The sequence below is a fragment of the Gekko japonicus genome, unplaced genomic scaffold, assembly GCF_001447785.1.
Source record: "Gekko japonicus isolate JY-2015 unplaced genomic scaffold, Gekko_japonicus_V1.1 scaffold1423, whole genome shotgun sequence".
Taxonomy (NCBI): Eukaryota; Metazoa; Chordata; class Lepidosauria; order Squamata; family Gekkonidae; genus Gekko; species Gekko japonicus.
In genome coordinates, this window is record NW_015166463.1 from 105111 (window position 1) to 132864 (window position 27754).

Sequence of the window (27754 nt, forward strand, 5' to 3'; positions counted from 1 at the left end):
CCGGTCCAAAACAGTCCAGTGGCACCTTTAAGACCAAGTTTTATTCAGGTACAAGCTCTCCCTCCTCTGTGAGGGCAGATCTGCACGCCCCCCCCCCAATAGCTAGCAATCCAAAACAGTCCAGTGGTACCTGAGCGGTGGGTGTTGCCTTCTGACACACTTCCGGTGATGTCCAGGGGTGTGGCTTATGCAAATAAGTTATGCTAATGCGTTATGCTAATGAGATCCTGCACCTCTTTTTCTACTAAATGACCCCTGCTTGTCAGGGATGCTCAAGGCTGATCCTGCTTTGGGCAGGGGTCTGGACTAGATGGCCTCCGTGGCCCTTTCCAACCCAGTCATTCTATGATTCTATAACAATAGCTCTTAGCCATGATGAGGAAATGAAACTTCTTTGTTTAGAGACACTGTACCTTGGAGTGACAGTTGCCGCACGGTCGTAACAGAGGGAGGCTCTCGCATCTGTGCTCGTATCTGTAGACCTTCCAGGGCCATGTGATTGGCCACTGTGGGAAACAGGAGGGTGAGCTGATTGGACCCTTGCTCTGATCTTGCCGGGCCCATCTATCATCTGTAGAATGGCTGGGGAGGGATGGCTTGTCTCTGCTTTGAGTTTCCTTGCGAGTCAAGCAACCGTGAGGGATTTGGTAACACCGATGCATGTACTGTAGTGGACTCTACGACGAATGTGTTGTCGTGATGGGCTAACAAACCTGGCTCAACTTTTGGGATCTCATTAATCCACGCAGGCTGTGGAAGGTCAGTTGTTCGGCAGTTCGAGACCCGAGTGTGCCGCCTGACGGAGTGAGCTCCCGTCTCTAGTTCCAGCTCCTGCCACCTAGCAGTTCAAAAGCAAGGAGTTCAAAGTAGATAAATAGGTACCCCTTCAGTGGGAAGGGAACAGTGTTTCATGCACCTTGGTGTTTAGTCGTGCTGGCCACATGACCACGGAAACGTCTTCGGACAGCACTGGCTCTTCGGCTTTGAAACGGAGATGAGCACCGCAACCCTAGAGTCGGATTCGACTGGCTTTCGAGCAAGGGAATTTTTACCTTTACCTTTTAATCCATGCAAACTCCCCCATCCCTCTATTTACCACTCAAAAAGGCTGACATGAAAATGGTATGTTGGCATAAGAGAAGCCATATTTGATGAGGCCAGTGGTCCACCCAATCCAGCATTCTGTGTCGCACAGTGGTCAAAACTCAGGGGCCATCAGGAGGTCCACCGGCAGGGCCAAAGCTCCAGAAGCCCTCCCACTCTTGCCCCTCAAGCACCAAGAAGATAGAGCAGCACTGTCCCAGACAGAGTGTTCTATCTATACCTTGTGGCTGAGACCCACATATGGACCTCTGCTCCAGATGTTTATCCAGAAGTGATATTGTGGTACAGATGTATCTGTCCCAGAACCTCCCACTGGATTCTGCCATCTATACTTTGTAGCTGTTCCATCTATACTTTGTAGTTAATAGCCACTGATGAACCTCTGCTCTTAAGAACATAAGAGAAGCCATGTTGGGTCAAGCCAATGGCCCACCCACTCAAATGCTCCTTGTGTCACACAGTTGCCAAAACCCAGGTGCCATCAGGAGGTCCATCAATGGGGCCAGAACTCCAGAAGCCCTCCCACTCTTCCCCCCCAAGCACCAAGAAGACAGAGCATCCCTTGCCCCAGACATAAGAACATAGGGGAAGCTATGTGGGATCAGGCCAATGGCCCCTCTAGTCCAATGCTCTGTGTCACACGGTGGCAAAAACCCAGGTGCCATCAGGAGGTCCACCAGCGGAGCCAGGACTCCAGAAGCCCTCCCACTGTTGCCCCCCAATCACCAAGAAGACAGACCATTCCTGCCCCAGACAGAGTGTTCCGTCTACACCTTGTCACTAATAGCCACACATGGACCTCTGCTCCAGATGTTTATCCTGAAGTGATATTGTGGTACAGATGATGCACCCCCCATGTCTCTGTCCTAGAACCTCCCACTGGATTCTGCCAGAGAAAGTCTTCCCTCCATAGCTCAACATCTTCCACATATTTCACACGACACAGGTTGGTTAGTAGCTTTAGCTTTCTTGTTTATTCCCGAAGATCAGAATCAGAGAAATAGGAGCCAGTAGTCCAACTCCAGGAAACATATACAGACAGATGAAATACATTTGTGGCTACATCATCAGCATTTCTGTGGTTCAGTGTTACAAAGATTTATTCATTCATTCAGTGGGGCCTAGCAAATGTCTCCTCCGCAGTCGTGGGATGGAAGTTATCCAGCAAAATCAGCTGCCTTTCCGTAAGCGTCTTAATTAAATTCACCCTGACATCTTGGGAAACAACCACGTTCTGAAGCATTCATGTGTTTCCCTGGATGAGAAGTTCTGATAAAATCTCACTATCTGGCCAACATCATTGGTCCTTTCCACACTAGACCTTAAATCCTGGTGCAATCCTGTCCCCGAACTTACATTCTACACTACACACGAGTTCACCCCGGTAATTATCTCAGGGTATTTTTACATTCTACACTACACTCAAATTCACCTCTGTAACTATCACAGGGTATTTTTTTTTTGTTCCCACGTTACATTGAGGTTACCCTGGTTTCACCCCACCCTCATCCCGGGATAAATGGATGCTGTTACGACCAAGGATAAATGCAAAGTATTGTGTCCCGAGTCGAACTCTGATAAAACCAGGGATGAAATCCAAGAGTGGAAAGGATCATTCATGAAAAAGGAAGTGGACGTTTGTCTCTGTCCTTTCTGTAACAGTCCTTGAGGCCAGAAAAACGGGAAAGTGTTTGTTTCATGAGAAAGATGAGGGCTGGGCGGAGAATGCGATGTGCGGGAAATGCCGGCCACTGTGGAGGAATGGGAGACAATTGCTAGAAGGGGTTGTGGAAACCCCACTCCACCCGCATCCCCCCACAATGGAGCTAGTTGTATAGGACCGCTTCTTGTTTTTCTAGAAATTCTGACATTTCTTGACATTTGAAATTCTGCTTATGTCAAAGAACAGTGGCAAATTCGCCGCCCACCGACAGCTGATCTTTGGATAACGTTCAGCCCTTTCTTAAAAAAACACAAAAAAAACCAGTGGAAGTTGGAACATGGAATATGCTATGCATGTCTGGTGACTTTCAGTGATTTCATTCTAGAACCAAGGGTTCGGGAAATTCATTGAACCCTGTCGTCCGTTCTCGTTCCCCGTGACATGATGGTGTGTTTGAAGAGCTATGCAGTAGATAATACGGTAATTAACTTAACAATAAATATCTCCCTTTCATGGATGCAAGGAAGGAAAGGAAGAGGCCCTTGCATCTTCACTTAAGACCACGTCAGGAGGCCAGCCCCAAACCACCTCTACCAGGAGGAAGATTGAACCAATGCACACTCCTGCATGGAAATTAAGTTATCTAGTTAGTACAATTGGCCCGGAGTATTAACTGGGTTTTTTTTTTTAAATAAAGCATTGAAAAGAATAAGTGGATGAGGTATGCTCAGAAATACGACGACAAGCTAAATATGTGGAACGTATGGATCTTCTCCTTCCGAGACCGTTTGGTATCTTCCTCGCTTACTTATTCTGGAGAGGCCACGGAGAGGTGTGCTTCCTTTGCTGATGGTCGAGGGGAGGTTGGCCTTTGGCCTCGGTCGGTTCCTTGCTTGGAGGCTTCTTCTCGGGGACAACCACGACAGGTATCTCCTTGCCCGGGGCCTTCTCCTGAGTGGCAGCTTGGGGCTCCTTACCGGCTCCCCTCTCCTGAGTGGCGGCTTGTGGCTCCTTGCCCGCTCCCCGCTCCTGAGCGGCAGATTGTGGCTCCTTCCCTGCCCCCCTCTCTTGAGCGGCAGCTTGTGGCTCCTTCCCTGCCCCCCTCTCTTGAGTGGCAGCTTGTGGCTCCTTGGATGGCTCAGGTATCTCCTTGCATGGAGCCTTGTCCTGGGTAGTTGAAAGTGCATGCTTGCCCGGTGCTTTCTCTTGGTCACAGGGTGCACATGGTGGCGCTTTGCTCGGGACCTTCTCCTGAGTGGTTTGTGTCTCCTTGGCTGGTGTCCTCTCCTGAGTGGCTTGTGTCTCCTTGCCCGGTGCCCTCTCATGAGCAACTTGTGGCTCTTTGGCTGGTACTCGCTCCTGAGTGGCTTGTGTCTCCTTGCCCGGTGCCCTCTCATGAGCAACTTGTGGCTCTTTGGCTGGTACTCGCTCCTGAGTGGCTTGTGTCTCCTTGCTTGGTGCCCTCTCATGAGCAACTTGTGGTTCCTTGGCTGGTGTCCTCTCCTGAGTAGCTTGTGGCTCCTTGCCTGGTGCCCTCTCATGAGCAACTTGTGGCTCCTTGGCTGGTGTCCTCTCCTGAGTAGCTTGTGGCTCCTTGCCTGGTGCCCTCTCATGAGCAACTTGTGGCTCCTTGGCTGGTACTCGCTCCTGAGTGGCTTGTGGCTCCTTGCATGGTGCCCTCTCATGAGCAACTTGTGGCTCCTTGGCTGGTACCCTCTCCTGAGTGGCTTGTGGCTCCTTGCCTGGTGCCCTCTCATGAGCAACTTGTGGCTCCTTGGCTGGTACTTTCTCCTGAGTGGCTTGTGTCTCCTTGCCTGGTGCCCTCTCATGAGCAACTTGTGGCTCCTTGGCTGGTACTTTCTCCTGAGTGGCTTGTGTCTCCTTGCCTGGTGCCCTCTCGTGAGCCACTTGTGGTTCCTTGGCTGGTTGCTTCTCCTGAGTGGCTTGTGTCTCCTTGCCTGGTGCCCTCTCATGAGGTGCTTGCTCTGGAGCGCTCACTGGGTGCTTCTCTTGGGTTGATGGTGCCACTTGGTGGGCTGGCAACGGGGTGACCACCACCGGTATCTCCTTGCCGGGGGCCTTCTCCTTGGAAGGCTCTGACGGGTGGGCTGCGATGGGTGGTTCCTTGCATGGCTGTTTCTCCTGAGAAGGTGGCTCAGCTGTCGCTTGGGGCTCCTTGGTGTGTTTGCTCAGCTCTGCAGGCAGAGAGGCGGCTTGCTTGGACTGATGCTGGTTGCTGGAGGATGCCATTGTTACTGGCCTTTGCTGAAGGCAGCCTGGAAGGATCAGAGAAAAGTTTTCATGAGTCAATGTCAAACCCACACATCAAATGTTCACAGATGAAGCATCCGAATGCTAACACCAAGCACTCAGCATGTGTTTATAAGTAAATGTGACAATATGCATATTAAAATGTCTGTTCCTTCTTCTCCACCCATACCCATCTAGCCATCTATCCCATTTTCCTTCATCAAGCCTTTCATCTGGTGACCTTGGGGTGGTGAACGTGGCACTCCCATTTCATCCTCACAGTGGTCTTGTGAGGTAAGAACGTAAGAGAAGCCATGTTGGATCAGACCAATGGCCAATTCCAACACCTTGTGTCAGACAGTAGTCAAAGCCCAGGGGGCATCGGGATGTCCACCAGTGGGACCAGAACTCCGGAAACCCTCCCACTGTTGACCCCCAAGCACAAAAAAGAGAGACCATCACTGCCCCAGACTTAAGAACATAAGAGAAGCCATGTTGGATCAGACCAATGGCCCATCTAGTCTGACACCTTGTGTCAGACAGTAGTCAAAGCCCAGGGGGCATCAGGAGGTCCACCAGTGGGACCAGAACTCCGGAAACCCTCCCACTGTTGCCCCTCAAGCACAAAGAAGAGAGAGCATCACTGCCCCAGACATAAGAACATAAGAACATAAGAGAAGCCATGTTGGATCAGACCAATGTGTCAGACAGTAGTCAAAGGGAGCATCAGGAAGTCCACCAGCAGGCCACAACGTCAGAAGCCTTCCCACTGTTGTCCCCCAAGCACCAAGAAGACAGAGCATCGCTGCCTCAGATATAAGAACATGAGAGAAACCATGTTGGATCAGGCCAGTGGCCCATCCAGTCCAACACTGTGTTTCACACACCGACCAAAACCCAGGGGTCATCATGAGGTCCACCAGTGGGGTCAGAACTTCAGAAGCCCTCCCACTGTTGCTGTTGAGTGGGGTGCTGTAATTAACTAATTCCTGCACTGAGCAAGGGGGTTGGAGTAGGTAAGAACATAAGAACATACGAGAAGCCAATGTTGGATCAGGCCAAAATCCAACACACAGTGTCCAAAAATACTTGGTACCATCAGGAGGTCCAACAGTGGGGCCAGGATCCCTCTAGGATCACCTCTACCACTGTGTCAAGAAACTGGTCTCCTTAGAGAGAGTTTTTCTGCCTAAGTGTTAGCTTTCTTGACTATAGAAGTCATCCCCCCCACCTGCCGGTTTGTTCTCAGAACTGTTGCCGAGGCTGGCAGAAGTGATTAACTTGCAGCAGCTGAGAACTGTCATCTAAAGTGGTTGACAGCTTGCAATTTAGAGATCTATCCTGGTAGCAGCTTTCTAGGGGCTCAATGGCTTTTATTTCTGCACGGAGAACTTCAGCACCACCAGAAACGAAAATGTCACACAGTGGCCAAAAATACTTGGTACCATCAGGAGGTCCAACAGTGGGGCCAGGATCCCTCTAGGATCACCTCTACCACTGTGTCAAGAAACTGGTCTCCTTAGAGAGAGTTTTTCTGCCTAAGTGTTAGCTTTCTTGACTATAGAAGTCATCCCCCCCACCTGCCGGTTTGTTCTCAGAACTGTTGCCGAGGCCGGCAGAAGTGATTAACTTGCAGCAGCTGAGAACTGTCATCTAAAGTGGTTGACAGCTTGCAATTTAGAGATCTATCCTGGTAGCAGCTTTCTAGGGGCTCAATGGCTTTTATTTCTGCACGGAGAACTTCAGCACCACCAGAAACGAAAATGCCCCACAAGCCACGAAATCCTGGATACAGGCCTGGGTGGTGTCCTATCCAAGTGTTAATCTGGACTGACCTTGCTTTAGTATCGGAGGACCAACAAGAATGCTCTAACCTGGACCATATTATAAGCAGTGTTGATCAGGAATTGACTGGAATGCTGATGAGAGTAAAAGAACAAAGCGGTTGCACTCGGGCAGGTTGTCTCTTTGAGTAAGTAATTGCAATGCATCAGAACTTGTTTGACATTCACCCACCTACTCAAGGAAGTTTTGTAATTTTGTCCCCCCGCCCAGTAATCGGCTCTATCTCCTTCCACCCCTTCATACCACATTCAATAGAATGGAGCAAACAGCTTTGGAAGCGGGTGAAATCTCAAGAGCAGTTTGTGATGCAGAGAAGAAGAAGAGAAGAGATTGGATTTATACCCTGCCCTTCACTACCTGAAGGAGTCTCAGAGCAGTTTACAAACTCCTTTCCCTTCCCCTCCCCACATCAGATGCCCTGTGAGGTAGGTGGAGCTGAGAGAGCTCTGACAGAAACTGATCTTTTTTAAGAACAGCTCTTATCAGAACTACGGCTTGCCCAAGGTCATCCAGCAGGTGCAAGTGGAGGAGGGGGGAATCAAACCCGGTTCTCCCAGATTAGAGTCCACGCACTTAACCACTACACCAAAGAAGAAGAGGAGGATATTGGATTTATACCCCGCCCTTCACTACCCAAAGGACTGTCAGAGCGGCTTACAAACTCCTTTCCCTTCCCCTCTTCACAACAGACACTCTGTGAGGGAGGTGGGGCTGAGAGAGCTCTGACAGAAACTGTTCCTTTTCAAGAACAGCTCTGCCAGAACTATGGCTTGCCCAAGGTCATCCAGCCAGGTGCCAGCGGAGGAGTGGGGAATCAAACCCGGTTCTCCCAGATTGGAGTCCGCACACTTAACCACTACACCAAACTGGCTCTTGCATGCAAAGGAGGCTATTTGTGCATTTGGGTGGATGAATGGATGGATGGATGGATGGATGGATGGATGGATGGATGGATGGATGTGTTTTGCTCCCTCTGGGACTACTAGAGACAGCAAAACACACTGTGGGAGAAAAAGCCCGAAGCCATAGGGATAGATGAGTGACAAAAACGACAAATGTGGAAGAGATCTGTATGAGCTGGCAAAATCCAGTGGGGAAGTGTGTTGAAAGTGGATATTGAAAGCGGCTTTTTTAGTGTGTGTGACCACAGCCTGGGATAGAGATATAGATCTCTCTCTCTCTTTTGAATCAGATAGGGATGCCCGCCTCCGGGTGGGACCTGGGGATCCCCTGGAATCACAGTTTATCAACAGAGAACAGTTCCCCTGGAGAAAATGGGTGCTTTAGAGGCTTGCCATTGCCTGCCCCTGAGTAGCGACCACGGACTTCCTTGATGGTCACTCATCCAACAACTAGCGAGGGTCCGCCATTCTTAGCTTCTGAGATCTGACAAGATCAGGCTAGCCTGTGCCACCCAGGTCAGGGCAGAGGGACATCGAATCATCGAATCATAGAGTTGCGGGCACCCCGTGGGCACCCCGTGTTGCCCCACTTTGGAAACGGAGTAATCAGGCACCGGGGAATGTCCGGTATTAACAGATACCAGTGCTTCCACTCTGCTTTCTTGGAAGCCTGAACTCTTCTGCCGCAAAAGGAACTCAGAGGGAAGTCTGAAACTGCAGGTCCATTTCTGATGCTTTTTTGGGAGTTGCTGCCTATATGCGCATGAGCGCATGAGTGCGTATGCGCATGCACCCACCTGCATTTAAAAAATGACCAGGCAGCATGCTCCACGGTTGGAGCACTGCAGCAATGTGCGTGCCTGACCACCAGATGAGTACGTGGGGAAACCGCCCCAGGGTGTTCTGTCTGGTTGTTCCGCCCCACAACACTTTAAACTGGTATGATTAGAGGCACGCCCAGATCACAGCAAGCCTCCAGTGGGACCGCAGCCCTTTGGCACTTGGGAGCAGTGTTTCCTCTAAGCTGAGTTAGTGTGGGTGAGCTCACAGTTTTTCAGCCTCCGGCTCACACCTTTTTGTCTCAGCTCAGGAAGGAGGGCTCCAGAGCAAACGGATTTACACAGCTGCCGAATCGCTGGCTCACAGATTTCATGCCAGCAGCTCACAAAGTAGAATTTTTTGCTCACAAGACTCCGCAGCATAGAGGGAACATTGCTTGCGAGCCACCTATCATTTGTTAGGGTTAAATGCTATGAAATGCCAATAGAAACAAGAGGAATCCACAGACACTCCTCAGAGATTTGACACAGGGAGGACATTCCCCGAGTTGGGTTCGACCAACAGTGACACTTTCCTTCCCCTCAAGGCGGTTTGCCCTGGCAGAAAGAGCTCTTCTTGCCTCTGCTGGCATCTTATGCCAAAAGAAGGTGCCACCGTTTGTGGAACAGATCTGTGGGATCCAACCCATTCAGAGGGGTGGAACACGATACAGGGACACTGAGACCCGAAGCCTCTAGCAATCCACCCTAAGATGAATTTTTTTCAGTGGAGCCTGCAAAATATCTCCCGGACAAAACAGGGACCGAGGTTTGCTGAGGTCTATGCTAGCCCAATAACACAGTCCCTTGAAAAAACAAGGACTGAGTGTAAGCAGTTATCAAGAGGAGGAGATACAGCACTGAAGCCATGACCGGAAAGGACAAGAACATAGCTCGCAGATCCTTAAACCCTTCGCTGACGCAGGCCATGGATGCGAAACAGTTTGCTTCTGTAGACTCCCAGGGAGCGTTGGGGGCCACCCACCTAGTTAGTGAAGTTAAAATTAGCAATGGGTGTTGCCTACTGGGCGCTCTCAGAAAACCTAGTCCTATTACAAATAGAGCCAATGCCTACCACTAGGACCTTACCACCAACAAAAGCTACTTCTTTCTAACCAACCGTCATTACTATCAGCTACAGCTACTACCACAAAAAACCAGCATCTTTACTACTCGTTCTCCTTACTACCCCATCACTGCCCTTACTCATAGGAGTAGCACTATGGTGCTGGGAGTAGTAACGCTTGCTGTGGTGGCATTGTAGGGGTCCCCTCTATTGGACAATCACTCCCCCTCCTTGCCATGGGTTCTGGCGATTGTCTCCCGGAGATTCGGGAGAAAGCGACCGCCATGGCGAGTGCCGAAACCGGAAGCTCACCACACTTGCACTTCTGATGGGCATGCTCATCTTATCATCATCATTAATAATAATAACTACAAATAGTAGTAGTACTATCACAGTCATTAAGGAACACTGATCTCTGATACTTTCATAACTCTTACCACAGGGACAATTACTACTGCAATTATTCTTTCCCCCAAATCCAGGTTTATTGTTCTATTACATCTGAAGAAGTATGCGTGCCACACGAAAGCTTATCCCCAGAACCAAGACTCAAACGTTGTCCTGTTGCTTCAGACCAACATGGTGACCCACCTGAATCTATTCTTTAAAGCAATAGAGTCACATCAAGAAGTAGAATGAACAGAGTTAGGATTGGCAAATGAACTCTGCCATGCTTGTGACCTACAGCATTTTTTAAAATTTATTTACGAAATTTCCCAAAAAAAATGGACTTAATCTTGCAAGAAATCTAGTTGCCTGCTATTCCAGCATCTGTGTCTACTAATACTACAGGTATTATTACTATTGGTATTACTATTAGTAGTACCACTGGTATTTCTACTGGTGGTACCTCCGCTACACATTAGAACTAGCAGAAGCATATGTACTCAAATAACCCACCCCATTACTATAGCACCCATCTCACTACTACTACATAGTTTGATTACCCCTTAGAATGAAGAGAATAGACTTAATCTAGCAAGAAACCGAGTTGTCTGTTATTCCACCATCTGCTTCTACTAGTACTACAGGTATTATTACTATTGGTATTACTATTGATAGTATCACTGGTATTTCTACTGGGGGTACCACCGCTACACCTTAGAACCTTAGCAGAAGCATATTTACTCAAACCCACCCCATTACTATAACACCCACCTCACTACTATTACTACTACACCGTCTGATTACCCCTTAAAGTGAAGAGAACTAGACTTACCCAATGAATCGCTCTAGTGGATTTGCTTCGATTGTAGCTCCAGGTAGGACAAGTCCCTTTTATACCATGCCAAAGCCCAACCCTCCAAACCATCTGTGTAAGCTGGATGACTCTTTCCTTTGGCAACCACGTAGTCATCATCCCTTTGCATTTGGAAGGGAACTCCCTTCTCTTGGACTCAGCCCCCACGATAGCTGCGGGCGAATTATGCCAATCGTCTCCTCGAGTAATCTGCATGCTAATGCTCCACAAATAGAAACGGAATATATTCTCCCCTGGTCAACTGGCACAGCTGCACGGGCACCCAAAGCTGGATTTACTATTCAGCTGAGTCCCCTACAGATTGGGAACCCAGCCAAAGCGAGGCCTTGTGTTATTGTAATGGGCTTCCCGGTGTGGATGGAGTACAATTACTTCTCCCTTTGTTCCATCATTCCTTTAATATATTTATATGATGTCACTCAACACAAGGTTCCCGAGACAGTTTATGGGAAAAAAACAGATTAGGAAATCAATGAAACAATTGCAATAAGATCCAGAGGACCGGTGACAACCCCGGATGAAAATTGTAAATAAAAAAACACGAGGAGTCAGAAAGCTGCACCGTGTAATAAAACAGTAGGGGGATTTGGGTTTCCAGGTGGTCTCCCGTACTGGCAATGTCCAGATACAAGGCTTACAATTTGCCCAATGGTTCTTGCTGAGGGTGAAAGAGGAGAGCGCAACATCTGGCTTGAAACTCAACATCAAAAACAAAACAAAACGAAAACTAAGATCATGGCATCCGGACTCATCACTCCTTGGCAAATATAAGGGGAAGTCATGGATGCAGCGACAGACTTCACGTTCCTGGGATCCAAGACCACTGCGGACGGTGATCGCAGCCATGAAATTAAAAGACGCCTGCTCCTGGGGAGGAAAGCCATGGCAAACCTAGACAGCAACATAAAAAGTAGAGGCATCACCCTGCCAACAGAAGTCCATATGGTCAAAACGATGGCATTCCCAGTAGTCATGTATGGTTGAGAGAGTTGGACTATAAGGAAGGCCGAGCACCGCAGAATAGATTCTTTTGAACTATGGTGCTGGAGAAGACTCTTGAGAGTCCCTTGGACTGCAAGGAGATCGAATCAGTCAATCCTAAAAGAAATCAACCCTGGCTGTTCCCTGGAAGGCCAGATAATGAAACTGAAGCTCAAATACTTTGGCCACCCAATGAGAAGGGAGCCCTCACTGGAGAAGACCCTGATGCTGGGAAAGACTGAAGGTCAAAGAAGATGGAGACGGCAAAGGATGAGATGGCCAGACAGTGTTATCGAGGCAACGAACATGAAATTAAGCAAACTCCAGAGGACAGTGGAAGATAAGAGGGCCTGGCGTGATGTGGTCCATGGGGTTGTGAAGAGTCGCTCGACTGTGCGGCTGAACAACAAAAACAACAAAAAGCAGCCAATCCCCCAGCCCTGTTCTCAGCCCTCAACCTGATCATTCAAAGAGTGGGGGGGTGGAAACCGAAGTTGGGGATTTCAGCACCTGAAAAGCATGCCGTGTAGAAAACCTGAACCTGACATTTGAAAGGAAATTACACCAACTGGCCCTTTAAAGTCTTAAAAAGGGAAAGGAAGGGAAGGCACGACTCTGAGGCCGTGTCACAACCTGTTGGTCCTTCCTTCGGTGGGAGGTAGAGCCCACCTGGGCCCCAACAGATGGGGATGATGGGGGTTTTCAGTTCACCGCCAGCCAGTTGGCCGTTGGGGGAGCCCCCCCTCAAAGAGCCCCACCACTCCAGGTTTGCTCGGCATGATGACATCACTCAGAGGTGATGTCATCACACCAGAAACGTCACACGGGTGATGCTCTAGCATTTAGCTAAAAACTCTATAATAACCAGAAGGTCCAGAGGAGCAGGCTGGAGCCCCCTGCCAGCAGAAAGTAAGGACCTGGCAACCCTGGGACTGCCAGCCTGCTGGCTTGTTAAACATGAAGCTACCATTGGTCCATCAAGGTCACTATTGTCTATTGAGACTGGCAGTGGCTCTCCAGGGTCTCAGGCTGAGGTCTTTGACACCACTGGCTGTTCTATCCTTTTAAGTGGAGAGGCCGGGGATTGAACCTGGGATCTTCTGGATGTCAAGGCAGCTGCTGTACCACTGAGCCCACTGCCCTGGCTGCAAATCATGGCCAGCCAGAGCTTCACAAGCCTTTGGAAGCCTTTGCAAGTCTCTGGAAGCCTTTGTGAGTCTCCAGAAATGTTCCTGAATCTTTGAACCATCGTGAAGTCTCCTGGTTAGCCGTGACTGGGTAAACATCTGGAGCAGAAGTCCATCAGTGGCGATTAGCCGCAAGGTATAGATAGGAACTCTCGGTCTGGGGCAAGTGATCCACTGTATTCTTGGTACTTGAGGGGGGCAACAGTGGGAGGGCTTTTGGAGTTCTGGCTCTGCTGATGGACCTCCTGATAGCACCTGGGTTTTGGCCACTGCGTGACAGAGTGTTGGACGAGATGGACCATTGGCCTTATCCAACATTGACTTCTCTTATGCTCTTATGACTTGCTACCAGAAGGCCATGAGCCAGCCCAGCAGTTGTTCTCTGGCTGTCTACATCCCACAGAAGGAAGGGCCAGTGGCTGTGATGTGGTCCCAGAGATCCGATAAGTCACACTTTCCCTCCTTCATGGGTGGAGATTGAAACCTGAAAAGACTCCTGAAATCTCAAGAGACACCTTTCCATTACTCTCAGAATTCCAGGAGTGTTTGGTTTTATCCAGATATACCTGAGCTGGGTTGAAATTGCTACCTTGGTGTATATTTTCAGCTCAAGTATATCTGAATGTACACCCCTAGCATTGATGGGGACACTCTATGAATTTCTCCCAATCTTTATGGCCAAGACCATAGAAATTATTCCCCAGAAGTGACATCATATCCATTGACCATCCACTCAGAAACAACATTACATCTTTCATTGTTCTCTAGGAATTTCCCCAGTCTCTATGGTAAAGGCCATAGAGATTGGAGAAATTCTTGTAGCATCACCTGGAAATGTCACATTCCCCTTCAACTACGCCCCCCCCCCCGCATCATAAGAACATAAAAGACGCCAATGTTGGATCAGGCCAAAGGCCCATCCAGTCCAACACCCTGTGTCACACAGTGGCCAGAAATACCAGATGCCATCAGGAGGTCCACCAGTGGGGCCAGGACATTAGAAGCCCTCCCACTGTTGACCCCCCCCCAAGCACCAAGAAGACCGAGCATCACTTGCCCCAGAGCCCCTATCTATACCTTGTGGCTAATAGCCACTGATGGACCTCTGCTCCATATGCTTATCTAATTCCCTTTTGAAGCCGACCATGCTTGTAGCCGCCACCACTTCCTGTGGCAGTGAATTCCATGTGTTAAACATCTCCTAAATCTCCTGGTACTTGTTGGTGCAAGACTAGCAATATCTCCCATAAGGCTGTGCAAAACTGTGCATGCCCAAAATTCACATGGACTCGATTGGACACCAAATGCTAAGACTTTATTTTAAAAGTTTATTTATAATGTTTCTCTGTTTAATTTGTTGATTATTCACTGATACTGTTGGTTCCCAAGTGCCGTGCAACAGAAACAGGTCTGTGAGGGAGGGGGAGAGGGAGGGGAAATGTAGGACTACTCTCAGGCTCTTGGAGAATGTACATGTGTGAAGCACTACTAATTGTTCTCCAATGTCCGGTTCAAATACCCTGACAGTTTTGGACACCACAATTTAAGAAGGATATAGACAAGCTGGAACGTGTCCAGAGGAGGGCAACGAAGATGGTGAGGGGTCTGGAGACCAAGTTCTAGGAGGAATGGCTGAAGGAGCTGGGTATGTTTAGCCTGGAGAGGAGACGACTGAGAGGTACCTGAAGGGCTGTCATGGTGGTACCGAGTTGTTTTCTGTTGCCCCAGAAGGTCAGATTAGAACCAAGGGGTTGAAATTAAATCAAAAGAGTTTTTGGCTAAACATTAGGAAGAACTTCTTGACCGTTAGAGCGGTTGTGGAACAGGCTTCCTCAGGAAATGGTGGGCTCTCCCCCTTTGGAGGTTTTCAAACAGAAGCTAGACGGCCACCTGACAGCAATGCTGATTCTGTGAATTTAGGCAGATGATGAGAGGGAGGGCAGGAAGGGTTGCATCAGTGCTTAGTTCTCATGGCCCTTTCTTACACACCCAGGGAAATGCTGATCACCACTTTGGGGTCAGGAAGCAATTTTTCTCCAGGCCATTTTGGCTGGAAATCCTGGAGGGTTTTTTTGTCATCTTGTGGGTGTGGAACAGTGGTCACTAGGGGTGTGCGAGGAAGGAGGTATTTGTGAATTTCCTGCATTGTGCAGGGCCTTGACCCTGGCGGTCCCTTCCAGCTCTGTGACTAAACAGGCCTCAACTGCTCACAAACAGCGAACTGACCATGAGACAATTGCTCACTTGTTTGCCACCAGTGAACAGATGATGCCCCGAACTTGTGATTGCGTGAGTGTCCCTAATGGCAGACACATGTTCCCAGAGGAGATAGGTGACGGTTGCCAACTCTGGCTTAGAAAATTTCTGGAGATTTTGGCAGGGGGAGTCCCAGGAGGAGGGCATAGTTGGTGGAGGGAGCTTAGCATGGATGTGATTCCATAGCGGTCAACCTCCAACGTTGCCATATTCTCCGGTAGGACTGGTTTGTGCAGTTGGGATTCTGGGAGATCTCTATGACCCACTCGGAACTGGAATGGCAGCCAGGCCTGAGCCCAGACTCAAACAGATGTGCAAGCAGCACCATTCTGTGTAGGGTTGTGCTTTTCGGAGGATGGGATTCTTAACATTCAGTCACTTTCTTTCTCCGTATGCCCCATCCCATTAGGGTTGCCGGCAATGCTCCCTCTAAGCTGTGGAGTCTTGTGAGCAAAGACTCTACTTTGTGAGCTACTGGCCTTAAAGTTGTGAGCGAGTGATTTGGCTGCTGCATGAATTAGTTTGCTCTGGGGCCCTCCTTCCTGAGCGGAGGCAAAAATGTGGGAGCCGGAGGCTAAAAAAACTGTGAGCTAGCTCACACTCACTCAGCTTAGAGGGAACACTGGTTGCCAGGTCTGAGTCGGAAACCAGTTTGGTGTAGTGGTTCAGAAGAAGAAGAGATTTGATTTATACCCCGCCCTTCACTACCCGAAGGAGTCTCAGAGTGGCTTACAAACGCCTTTCCCTTCCCCTCCCCACAACAGACACCCTGTGAGGTAGGTGGGGCTGAGAGAGCTCTGACAGAAACTGCTCTTTTTCAAGAACACCTCTGACCAGAACTATGGCTTGCCCAAGGTCATCCTGCAGGTGCAAGTGGAGGAGTGGGGAATCAAACCCAGTCCTCCCAGATTAGAGTCCCCGCACTTAACCACTACACCAAACGGGTGTGCGGACTGTAATCTGGGAGAACCGGGTTTGATTCCCCACTCCTCCACTTGCACCTGCTCGATGACCTTGGGCAAGCCATAGTTCGGGCACAGCTGTTTTTTTTAACTGCCCCAAGGGGCACAGCTGTTCTTGAAAAAGAGCAGTTTCTGTCAGAGCTCTCTCAGCCCCACCTACCTCACAGGGTGTCTGTTGTGGGGAGGGGGAGGGAAAGAATTTTGTAAACTGCTGAGACTCCTTTAGGTAGTGAAGGGTGGGGTATAAATCCAATCTCCTCCTCCTCTTCTTCTTGGAAAATACTTGGAGATTTTGGGGGCTGATCCGGGAAAGGGTGGGGTTTGGGGAGGGGAAGGTCTTTGGCATGGGACAAGGCCATAGAGTCCATCCTTCAAAGCAGCCATGTTCTCCGAGGGAGCTGATCTCTGTCAGCTGGAGATCATTTGTAAAAATGGGAGATCCCCAGGTCCCACCTGAAGGCTGGCAAGCAGTGTTCCCTCTAAGCTGAGTTGTTGTGAGCTAGCTCACAGTTTTTTAGCCTCCAGATTACACGTTTTTGTCTCAGCTCATGGAGGACAGCTCTAGAGCAAAATCACTCACTCACAACTTTAATGCCAGTAGCTCACAAAGCAGAATTTTTGCTCACAAGACTCCACAGCTTAGAGGGAGCATTGTTGGCAACCACACGTCCCATACGCGTACAAGTCCATTCGCTGTTTTCGCAAGCCAGTAGTTATCAGCCATCCAAACACTCTAGTCCAGGCCTTGCGGAGGTAAACCTCAAGGCCCTTTTTTGTGTAAGCTTCAAGTCACGGTGCGCTTGTCAGAAGCTGCCTCTAGCCCCAGGCAGGGTAAGCTGTTCTGCCGCACCACTTGTGTTAATTGGACCATTCCGTTTTGTTCAAAGCCAGGCAATCAACGAAAAGCTTTTAATTGGTTGCTACTCTGGAGAGCCTCTGTGGCAGTTTTAATTCACAAAGGAACCTACTTTCTATGGCAGTCTAAAGTATTTCCAGAGGAGCAGTTCATTTAGGTGCTGATTAAGCACAATCGGAACACTGCCTTACAACCCCTTTGGCCAGGAAAGCATGACTTTCCGCTTCTGCACATCTGACCGACTGTGGAGAATGTGAAAAATTCTCAAAATATTTTTTGTGTGGAGGGGAGGGAAGAGAGACTACGGAAGTGTTCACACGTGCGAGATAATGCGCGCAGGGGGGGGAAGCGAGACTATTTGCTTTGCAGGGATTTGACCCGCATATGCGCGATCACACAGTCCCTGGGAGCTGTGGGGGCGGCCCACCACTGCATGATCAGATGCAGCCGTGGGTGAGTCGGGGGTGGTGGTGGTTTGGCTGCGTATCTCCGGTGTGCTTCAACGAGGGATCAATGATTCGCACCTCCGCACCGAGTGCTCCCTATGCAGTGTGCGATGATGCGCATACCGAAATGGGGGGGGGGGACAATGACATGGAGTCGGAATGGCCCGAGCAGACCATCCTGACACCATGGAAGTTCACTGGCATAATCACACTGGGGAAAGTCCATTCCTCGCCCGTAGAAAACCCGTTTGCTACTGGGTTTTCCCCGGTGTTTTTTTGCTCCGCTTCTGCAGTGGAGGAAAACGGGTTGCCGACGGGAGCGGGACACTTGGCAGATGTTGGCATCTGATCACACCCTTAAAATCTGCCCGGCATTCTCACCTATGGCACAGCTAATTCTGCGTGTGATCGCACCCTATTTCTTCTTTCACATGAACACGTAATACCAGAATTCAGGGTCATTTCATGAGCTTGATCGACTGGAGGTTAAGATTAGGGAGCAGCCGGGAGGCCCATCTGATGTACAGTGATGTGTCTGTGTTACTGTCCATGTGACCCGGAAGTGACATCATCACATCCGGGATGTTGGGGTGACGCCCTGGTATTTGGACAAAAACTCTGTGGTAAATTTGGCTTCTACCATAGAGTTTTTGCCCAAATACCAGAGTGTAGCCCCAACATCGAGGATGTGATGACATCACTTCCAGGTCACATGGGCAGTGATGTAGATGGGTTGCTGCACATCGGAAGGCTCTTCCTCTTTTTCAGGGGAAGTTCCCCTCCGTCAGCCAACTGATCGGTGGTGGGGAGATGGGGCCTGTCAGCGGTGGACCCCTGCCTCCACCGGGGGGGGGGGTCTGGCAACCCTATTTAAGATGAACAAAAGGAAGCACTTCTTGGACCATCACTCACCACTGTAATGTGAAATTCAAACTCTTAATTGAAAGAATATCTGGAGATGGCCATAGGTTTAGGCCTCTATTAATCCATAGAGTTTAGATCTTCCACCAATGGTTTGGGACCCTCAGGTAGGTCCTGAAGTCCCACCTTATGGGTCATAAGCCCATGTAGTAGGGAAGCCAGTCTACAGGCGGGACCTGGGGATCCCTTAAAAGTACAGCTCCTCTTCAGACCACAAAGATCAGTTCCCTTGGAGAAAATGAAAAATTTTGGAGGGTGGAGTCTATGGAATTGTACCCCAAAAAAGTCCCTGTCCTCCTCAAGCACTATCCCCAAACCTCCCGGAGTTTGCCAGCCTGGATCTGACAACTACCTCCCATCTCCCACTGGTAGCCAATAAGGATCTGGCAACCCTGCCATTACTTTTGCATCCCCTGCTTCTAGTATCCATGTGTAGAGAGCAAGGCTCAAAGTCCTCCTTCTTCCGGCCTTCTCTCTCTTCTCCCACATCCTTGCCACTTGGGGTGATTCCGCACCAGATCTTAAATCCTGGTTCTACCCTGTCGCCGAACTTACATTCTACACTACACTCGAGTTCACCCCTGTAATTATCTCGGGGTATTTTTGCATTCTACACTACACTCAAGTTCACCCCTGGAATTATCTCGGGGTATTTTTACATTCTATACTACACTCGAGTTCACCCCTGTAATTATCTTGGGGTATTTTTTGTTTCCACATTACATTGGGGTCACCTCGGTTTCACTCCACAAATGTCCCAGGATAAATGGGTGCTATTATAACCAGGGATAAATGCAAGGTATTATGTCGTAAGTTGAACTCTGATAAAACCACGGATGAGATCCAAATGTGGAAAGGACCTTAGTCTCCTCTGTGTGTGCTTTTTTTGGGTGTTTTTTTTTTTTGAATATATATTTTTATTGATTATTTAACTCATAGATTATATTATTCCATTATTCATTTGATTAACTTCCACATTTTCTCCCCCTCCCTCCTTGCTCAGTCTACTCTTTCTCTTCCAGCCAGGGACACAAGGCTTGCAGCTTCCACCGGACGTCCTCCTTCCTTTCTTCCTTAATCCAATTCAGATAGAGCAACCAGTTCTTCTTAATCCTTTTTGTCCTATCTTCCCATGGCAAGTCTTGTTTCAGACTCTGTGTATGCTTGCAGCACAATTAGCCCTCCCTCATAGAGCTCTGTTTCCTTTTCTTCATGCCATGGGATTCTGATGATATACTGCTTCCTGCCATGAACTATTGCATTCTGTATTCTGGTCCAGCATTCTGTAACATGTATAGCTTCTGGACAGTCTTCAAGGGCAGCCCCATGTAGAATGTATTGCAGTAATCTAATCTAAATGTTACCAGTGACAAGATCTTTTCTACCCAGGAAGGGGCCAAAGCTGGTAAAAGGCACTCCTGGCCACAGCTCCTACCTCCTTAAGCCCAGGTACAGTAGCACCCATAAGCCATGGACCCCTTCCTTCAAGAGGAGGGCAACCCCATCCAAAATAGGTGTCATCTTAAATACCAGGTCTTAAGAACATAAGAACATAAGAGACGCCAATGTTGGATCAGGCCAAAGGCCCATCCAGTCCAACACTCTGTGTCACACAGTGGTCTTGCTCATGGGTACTAATGAAATTTAGACACATAGCTACATGTATGTATGTAAGATGCCACAAAGTCACAGCTGACTTCTGCCAACCCCATAGGGTTTTCAAGGCAAGAGACTGCAGGGGCAGTTGGCCATTGCCTTCCTCTGCATAGCAACCCAAGAATTATTTGGTGATCTCCCATCCAAATATGAACCAGGGCTGACCCTGCTTAGCTTCTGAGACTTGATGAAATCGGGCTAGCGTGGGCCGTCCAGGTCAAGGCAAGAGATGAGCAGAGGCGGTTTGCCGTTGCCTGCCTCTGCATAGCAACCCCGGAATTCTTTGGTGATCTCCCACCCAAATACGAACCAGGGCTGACCCTGCTTAGCTTCTGAGACTTGATGGAATCGGGCTAGCCTGGGCCATCCAGGTCAAGGCAAGAGATGAGCAGAGGTGGTGTGCCATTGTCTGCCTCTGCATAGCAACCCCGGAATTCTTTCGTGATATCCCACCCAAATACGAACCAGGGCAGACCCTGCTTAGCTTCTGAGACTTCATGAAATCGGGCTATCCAGGTCAAGGCAAGAGATGAGCAGAGGTGGTTTGCCATTGCCTGCCTCTGCATAGCAACCCCAGAATTCTTTGGTGATCTCCCACCCAAATACGAACCAGGGCTGACCCTGCTTTGCTTCCAAGGTCTGACAAGATTGGTCTAGCATGTCCATTCATGTTGGGGCCCATAAAGCACATGCTGGTTAATTAACGATGTTGACGGTAGATGAGGGTTTCGCGCAGGAGATTATGGATTCCAGCAGCCGTAGATCCAGTAGTCATAGACGTGTCGTCCTTCTCCAACTTCACTTCTTCCACACAAAGGCTGCCAAATGTATGCATTGTTCAGTCAACAATACATCCCGCCCGTGGCAAAGTTGCATACAAAGGACTGAAAGGATGCCAGAGCCGTCGCCAATTCATTAATTCAGTTTGGACAGCAATTCGAATCCAATGACGACATCCGCTGTAGTATCTCTTAGCAAGGATGTTTACCATGCCCGGAGACAGAATTTCCAGACAGGATATGCCAATCAATGGTTTAAGCCAACACAAGGATGAAGGGTAGAGGGGAAAGACAGACAGGAAGCAGCCAATCGATCCCTGCTGATGCATTTCTCCCTGTTGAGAACATTTGTCGTAGGTGGCCCCGGCTGACTTAATTTCAAAATCTTGGATCGGTTGCTGTGCTGCAAAAACAGCACAGAAAGCAATATTAAAATATCTTTTCGGATTGCATCAGGAATCCTCGGGTTCATCTGCATCACGCGAACCAGTCTTTCGAATAGTTGGTACAGAGTAAGCATAACCGGAATGGGGCTGCGGTGGCTCAGAGGTTAAGACGTGAGCTGCAGACCAGAAGGTCGGTGGTTCGACAGTTCGAGGCCCAAGTGCCGCGTGACGGAGTGAGCTCCCGTCCCTGGCCCCAGCTCCTGCCAACCTAGCAGTTTGAAAGCAAGAAATTGCAAGTCGATAAATAGGTACCGCTTCAGTGGGAAGGTAACAGCATTCCGTGCACCTTGGTGTTTAATCACGCCGGCCACATGACCATGTAAACGTCTTCGGACAGTGCTGGCTCTTCGGCTTGGAAACGGAGATGAGCACCGCCCCCTAGATTCGGATTCGATTGGCTTTCGAGCAAGGGAAACCTTTACCTTTACCTAAGCACAACCGGCAATGTGATTGCTTGGCCAGGTATGTGGAGACACGTATTTCTACAACAGTTTTGTCATCACTTGTCCTCCATGTCATTCTTGAGTACATTCTTTGAATCTCTGTCTTTGTGTGTCTGTGTGTGATGTGGAATGTCACAACAGTCCCCTGCTGGGCGTCTTCTCTCAAGGGCACACGCCATCATTATTCGTAATAATATCGTAACAAATGTCACATCTTGGCTGACCATTTTTTCCCATAGAATCATGGAATGTTAGAGTCGGAAGGGAACTTGCAGGTCATCTAGTCCAACCCCCATCACTCTGCAGGAGCATAGCTAAAAGATAGCCCTGCATACCTACAACATACCCGAAAGATGGTAATCCAGCCTCCGCTTGAAAACGTCCAGCGAAGGAGCATCCACCACCTCCCGAGGCAGACTGTTCCACTGCTCAACCACCCTTACAGTTAGGAAGTCTCCCCCGATATTTAGCTCGTAAGGACTCCCTTTTAATGTCCACCCATCAGATCTAGTCTTGCAATCCAGAGCAAGAGAATAGATCTGCTCCATCTTCTACATGACAGCCCTTCAAATACTTGAAGACTGCAATCATGTCCCCTCGAAGCCTTCTCTTTCCCAGGCTAAACAGACCCAACTCTTTCAGCCTTTCCTCATAAGACTTGGATTCCAACCCTCTCAGACTCAAGGCCGGGACATGGATGGTCCAGGCTACAACAATCTTGTCTGATCTTGGAAGCTATAGCAGGGTCAGCCCTGGTCGGCATTTGGATGGAAGGCCATCAAGGAATACCAGGGTCACGACCCAGAGACAGGCAGTGGCAAACTGCCTCTGAACGTCTCATGCCATGAAAACCCTATGCGATCACCATAAGTTGGCCATGAATTGAAGGTACTTTACACACACACAAATGGCTGGGATCACCCCCCCCCAGGGCACTCATTGCTCAAAGTTGGTTCTCTTATGTAACCATGAGAGGCTGGAGAATTTGGCACCTCTCAGATGTAAGAGCAGTGCATGTCTGATGAGGAAAGGTTGAAGGAGCTGGGTATGTTTAGCCTGGAGAGGAGATGACTGAGAGGTGATAGGATCACCATCTTCAAGTACTTGAAGGGCTGTCATATAGAGGATGGTGCAGAGTTGTTTTCTGTTGCCCCAGAAGGTTGGACCAGAACCAACGGGTTTAAATGAAATCAGAAGAGTTTTCGGCTAAGCATTAGGAAGAACTTCCCGACAGAGTGGTTCCTCAGGGGAACAGGCTTTCTCGGGAGGTGGTGGGCTCTCCTTCTTTGGAGGTTTTCAAACAAAGGCTAGATGGCCATCTGACAGCAATGCTGATTCTGTGCACTTAGGCAGGTCACGAGAGGGAGGACAGGAAGGGTTGTCTCAGTGCTTAGTTGTGGCCCTTTCTTACACGCCCAGGGAAATGCTAGTCACCACTTTGGGGTCAGGAAGCAATTTTTCTCCAGGCCATTTTGACTGGAGACACTGGTGGTTTTTTGTCATCTTCTGGGCATGGAACAGTGGTCACAAAGGGTGTGGGGAGGAAGAGGTATTTGTGAATCTCCTCCGTTTAGATAATCTAGGAGGTCCCTTCCAACTCTATGGTCCCTAGGAGGACTAGATGATCCGGGACGTCCCTTCCAACTCTATGATTCTATGATTCTATGTCTGACTGTGCAGAAAAGCAGTTTTTAATTTCCTCTAAATTATTCTTACCTCGTACTGTGTCATGTGAATTGTTTTACAATACAAACCTAAGAAGTTTTGCAAGTCAAAGGCAATGCTGTGACTGCTGATTAAACTAAAGTTAAACAAGTCCTGTTGATCATTAAAAAGCCTTTGGAACCTGATTTAAAAGCAAAAAACAAAAAACATTTGTTAAGGAAAGGGTGGGCAAGGGGGATTCAGTTTGCAATGTTGTCCATTGCCAGTCAGAGTATAGCAAAAGAAAGATGTCCTTTTGATTTCCAAAGAGCTATACCTCTTCTTCTAATTTGCCACAGGGAAGGAAACCAAAATGATACAGGACAAAGTCAGCCAACTCACAACTTTAGGAAGCAGGAAGGATTGTTTTCAATGCTTCACAGAAAGGCATGCATTTTAATCAATCAAAGAAGCAGACAACTTAAGCAGTTTTGAAGTTTTTTTTTAAAAAAAACAACAACATAAAATTAATAACCTAGAAGAATCACCCAAATTTGGATTTTTGTAAAAAGAACTCAAAGGCCCCGGTCACACAGGAGGTTTAGCCCCGCAAGATGGACGGATCAGGGGCGCAGCAAACGGGCGCGATCTCACCAAAAACATCTGGGAAGGGGCCCGCACCCTTCCCCGATCCGTCCCTTCCGGCTGATAACGCGCAGCAAAAAAGAAGCTACAAAAGAGCAGTACCTACCTGAAACGCCGCAGGAAGCGCGGCCGTGGGATCGCTGGTGCGCCTATCTTCAGGAGCATTCGAGGCTCCCGGCAGAACTGCGCATGTGTACACATGCGCAGCCGGCTGCCTCGCTCTCCCTTTTGTGGCTTCCCCCCGATATCTGATCGTGCCGGGGAGCAACTGCGCAGCGGCTCAGGGGATCTGTCTGATCCTGCTGCCGTGTGTCTCTTTTGGTGCGGCTCTAAAAAGCCGCACTTTGGCCGTGTCATTTCCCCCCACGTGACCAGGCAAAGAGGGACAAAGCAGTGCTCTTCAAACAATATAAAACCTGGGGCTGTCAAGCCCACAGTAGGGGCAAGGGAACCCCAAACCCAGGTCCTGTTACCCTCTGGAGAAAAATTAAAAAAGAACAATAAGGCCTCATCTGTTACAGGAAATCCTTACCATAGGGTTCCTGGTGATTCCTAGACATACCCAGAAGTAACACGGGGTAGCTCAAGGAATCTTCAGAAACTTTATGGTAAGAACTTTTGGTTTTGACAATAACAAGGGGCTTCTAGGTCATGGCACCAAAACACTCTCAACATTCCCTCCCCCCTTTGGTTGCCATCTTCCACCAGCGGGTGAAGACTTTTCTGTTTTGTTTGGCATTCCCTCAGTGATTCCACCCTCCTGACCACTGTTTTAATTGTTGTTTTTATGTCTTTGTTTGTATTTTAACTGTGTTTTAATGGTTTGGGGGGTGATTTTAATGTTTTTTTTAAAAAATGTGATTTTATTGTATATGTTTTGAATCCGAATTTTCCCCTTCTCAAAATATGAAACCCCAGTGTTTTAAGCCTTTTGGTCCTCTTGCCATTTATTTGGAAAACTTCAAATATGGAACTTCATAACAGTCAGGTGTCATGTCAAACAAAATTACCTGTCAAAGTAGCATTTATGCTGTCACATTCTTGGTGTTTTACTGCTATGTCTGCTGGCGAAACTGTTATAATCCTGTTCTAATTGTGATGTTGCTATTCTTTTTATCTGTGGTTGTATCTGCGGCGTTTTATAATCCCACTGGTTTAGCTCTACTTCATTTGAACTGTTCTCTTCGGTTCATTTAATTTTTAAAGAGCAATTGTACTCTGGTTCTCAGTTGTGACATTTGATATACAAAGGAGAGAACTATTTTTAGATAAATCCATCTTATATACAATAACATGCCAACCACAGAATACATACTGTCAGATCCTAAATACCATTGCATGCCATTCATCCAGTACTGTCAGATCCTACTACTGTTATACGTGAGCTCTCAACTTTATTTTATTTTTTTACAGGTACAGGGCACCGTGGCATGTAAAATATTGTCAGATACGAAAATTTTAAAAATCACAAGGTGACAATACAAGTATCACATATTTAGATGCTGGTGAAAATTCAACATATAAACTGGAAGATCTTAGAACCATAGAGTTGGAAGGGGCCACACAGGCCATCTAGTCCAACCCCCCGCTCAATGCAGGATCAGCCTAGAGCTTCCCTGACAAGGGTTTGTCCAGCCACTGCTTGAAGCCTGCCTCGGGAGGTAGCAGGCTCTCCTTCTTGTTTGGTGTAGTGGTTAAGTGCGCGGACTCTAATCTGGGAGAACTGGGTTTGATTCCCCACTCCTCCACTTGCACCTGGCTGGATGACCTTGGGCAAGCCATAGTTCTAGCACAGCTGTTCTTGAAAAAGAGCAGTTTCTGACAAGAGCTCTCTCAGCCCCGCCTACCTCGCAGGGTGTCTGTTGTGGGGAGGGGAAGGGAAAGGAGTTTGTAAGCCGCTCTGAGACTCCTTTGGGTAGTGAAGGGCGGGGTATAAATCCAATCTCTTCTTCTTCTTCTTCTTCTTCGGTTTTCAAACAGAGGTTAGATGGCCATGTTATCTTGTGGCCCTTTCTTACATACCAAGGAAATGCTGATCGCCACTTTGGGATCAGGAAGCAGTTTTTTTCCAGCTGCCGGGCCGTGTTGGGGGGGGGCGGGGGGGGGGGGGGGGGGGCTCTGCAGCTTACCTGGCTGCTTCTTGCTCTTACTGAGGGCTACTGGGAGCAGGGGGCGGGGCTTGTTGGATGTGCCCACCCCCTGGACTCTTTACTGCCGGAGCTCCACTCCTGTGCACTCCTGCAGGAAATTACCCCTGGGCTTTTCTTCTTCCTCTTCTGAGCATAGAGAAGGGGTCACTGGAGGTGGGGTGTGTGTAATTTCCTACATTGTGCAGGGGGTTGGACTAGATGACTCTGAGGGTCCCTTACTATCCCCTTCCCTTCCCATCCCCACAACAGACACCCTGTGAGGTAGGCGGGGATAAGAGAGCTCTCTCAAGAACTGCTCATGAGAGAACAGCTCTGAGAGAACTTATGACTGACCCAGCAGTTGCATGTGGAGGAGTGGTGAATCAAACCCAATTTCTCTCAGATTAGAGTCCACACTCCTAACCACGACACAAAAGTGGCTCTGTGAGAAGTTATGACAGAAGTCCCCACCTCAGTTGCATGAAAACAGGCTACAGGTCTACACTCTAAAGTGTATTTTTTAAATCAAAACAATCACTCAAGAAATAATATGCAAATTGTACAATTCAACACAGTGATACTTATCGGTCAGTATGATTGCCATTATGCCTTTTATATTGTAAACTAGCAGTAAAGCCCGTTGTGAAAGCAATACAACGGGATCTAGAAAGAGGCTCTGGGGCAGTGCTCTGGCTTTGGGCAAACAGTGTCAATTTGCTGTGGTGACCTCAGCAGGGTATAATGACAGAGTCCACTGTTTTCTCCAGAGGAACTGATCTCTGCTACCTGAAGAGCAGTTGTAATTGTGAGTAATCTGTAGCCCTCACCTGGAGATTGGCAACAATTGTTACCCAGGACAAAATGGCTGGTTTGGAGGGTGGAGTCTATGGCATTCTACCTGTCTGAGGTCCCACCCCTCTGCAAACCCCGCCCTCTCCAGGCTCCACCTCTCAAATCCCCAGGAACTTGTCAGGATGTAGTTGGCAACCCCATCTCCTTCCCAGCTAGCCATCAACCTACCATTATCTGCCCCTTTGACTTCAGCTGACTTCTGCCCTCCCTTCTGCAGAGCAGTTGTAATACTGAGTGCTCTCCAGCCCTCACCTGGAGATTGGCAACAATGGTTCCCTATGTGGGACTGACTGGTTTGGAGGGTGGAGTCTATGGCAGTGTACCTGTCTGAGGTCCCACCCCTCCTCAAACCTCACCCTCTTCAGGCTCCATCCCTCAAGTCTCCAGGAATTTCCCATCTGGAGTTGGCAACCCTATCAGGATTGGCCCCAATGTGTTTTCTCCCAAAGGCCAAAGTAGGTGACAGGACCAAGCTTAGTTGCCTACCAACAGGCACTGAGGGGAATGTAGGGTTGCCAGCTCTAAGGAGGGAAATACCTGGAGGTTTGGGGGGTGGATTCTGTAGAGGGCCGGGCGACGGAGGCATCGGCCTTCTGTCGCCCGCCTTGCCCCCCCAATCTCGGCCCGGGCGACCGCGGCTCC

The 27754-nt window shown here is 48.8% G+C and overlaps 1 protein-coding gene across 1 annotated transcript; it reads right to left on the minus strand.

Moving 5' to 3' along the window:
• Nucleotides 1-3533: 3533 nt before the first annotated feature.
• Nucleotides 3534-10943, minus strand: LOC107111156 (cell surface glycoprotein 1-like). The gene is made up of 2 exons (XM_015412084.1): nt 10868-10943; nt 3534-5043 (listed from the first exon to the last, which is right to left on the minus strand). Exon 2 carries the CDS (start codon nt 5015-5017, stop codon nt 3572-3574), a length of 1446 nt encoding a protein of 481 aa, XP_015267570.1. The 5' UTR covers nt 5018-5043; nt 10868-10943; the 3' UTR covers nt 3534-3571.
• Between the last annotated feature and the right edge of the window lie 16811 nt (nt 10944-27754).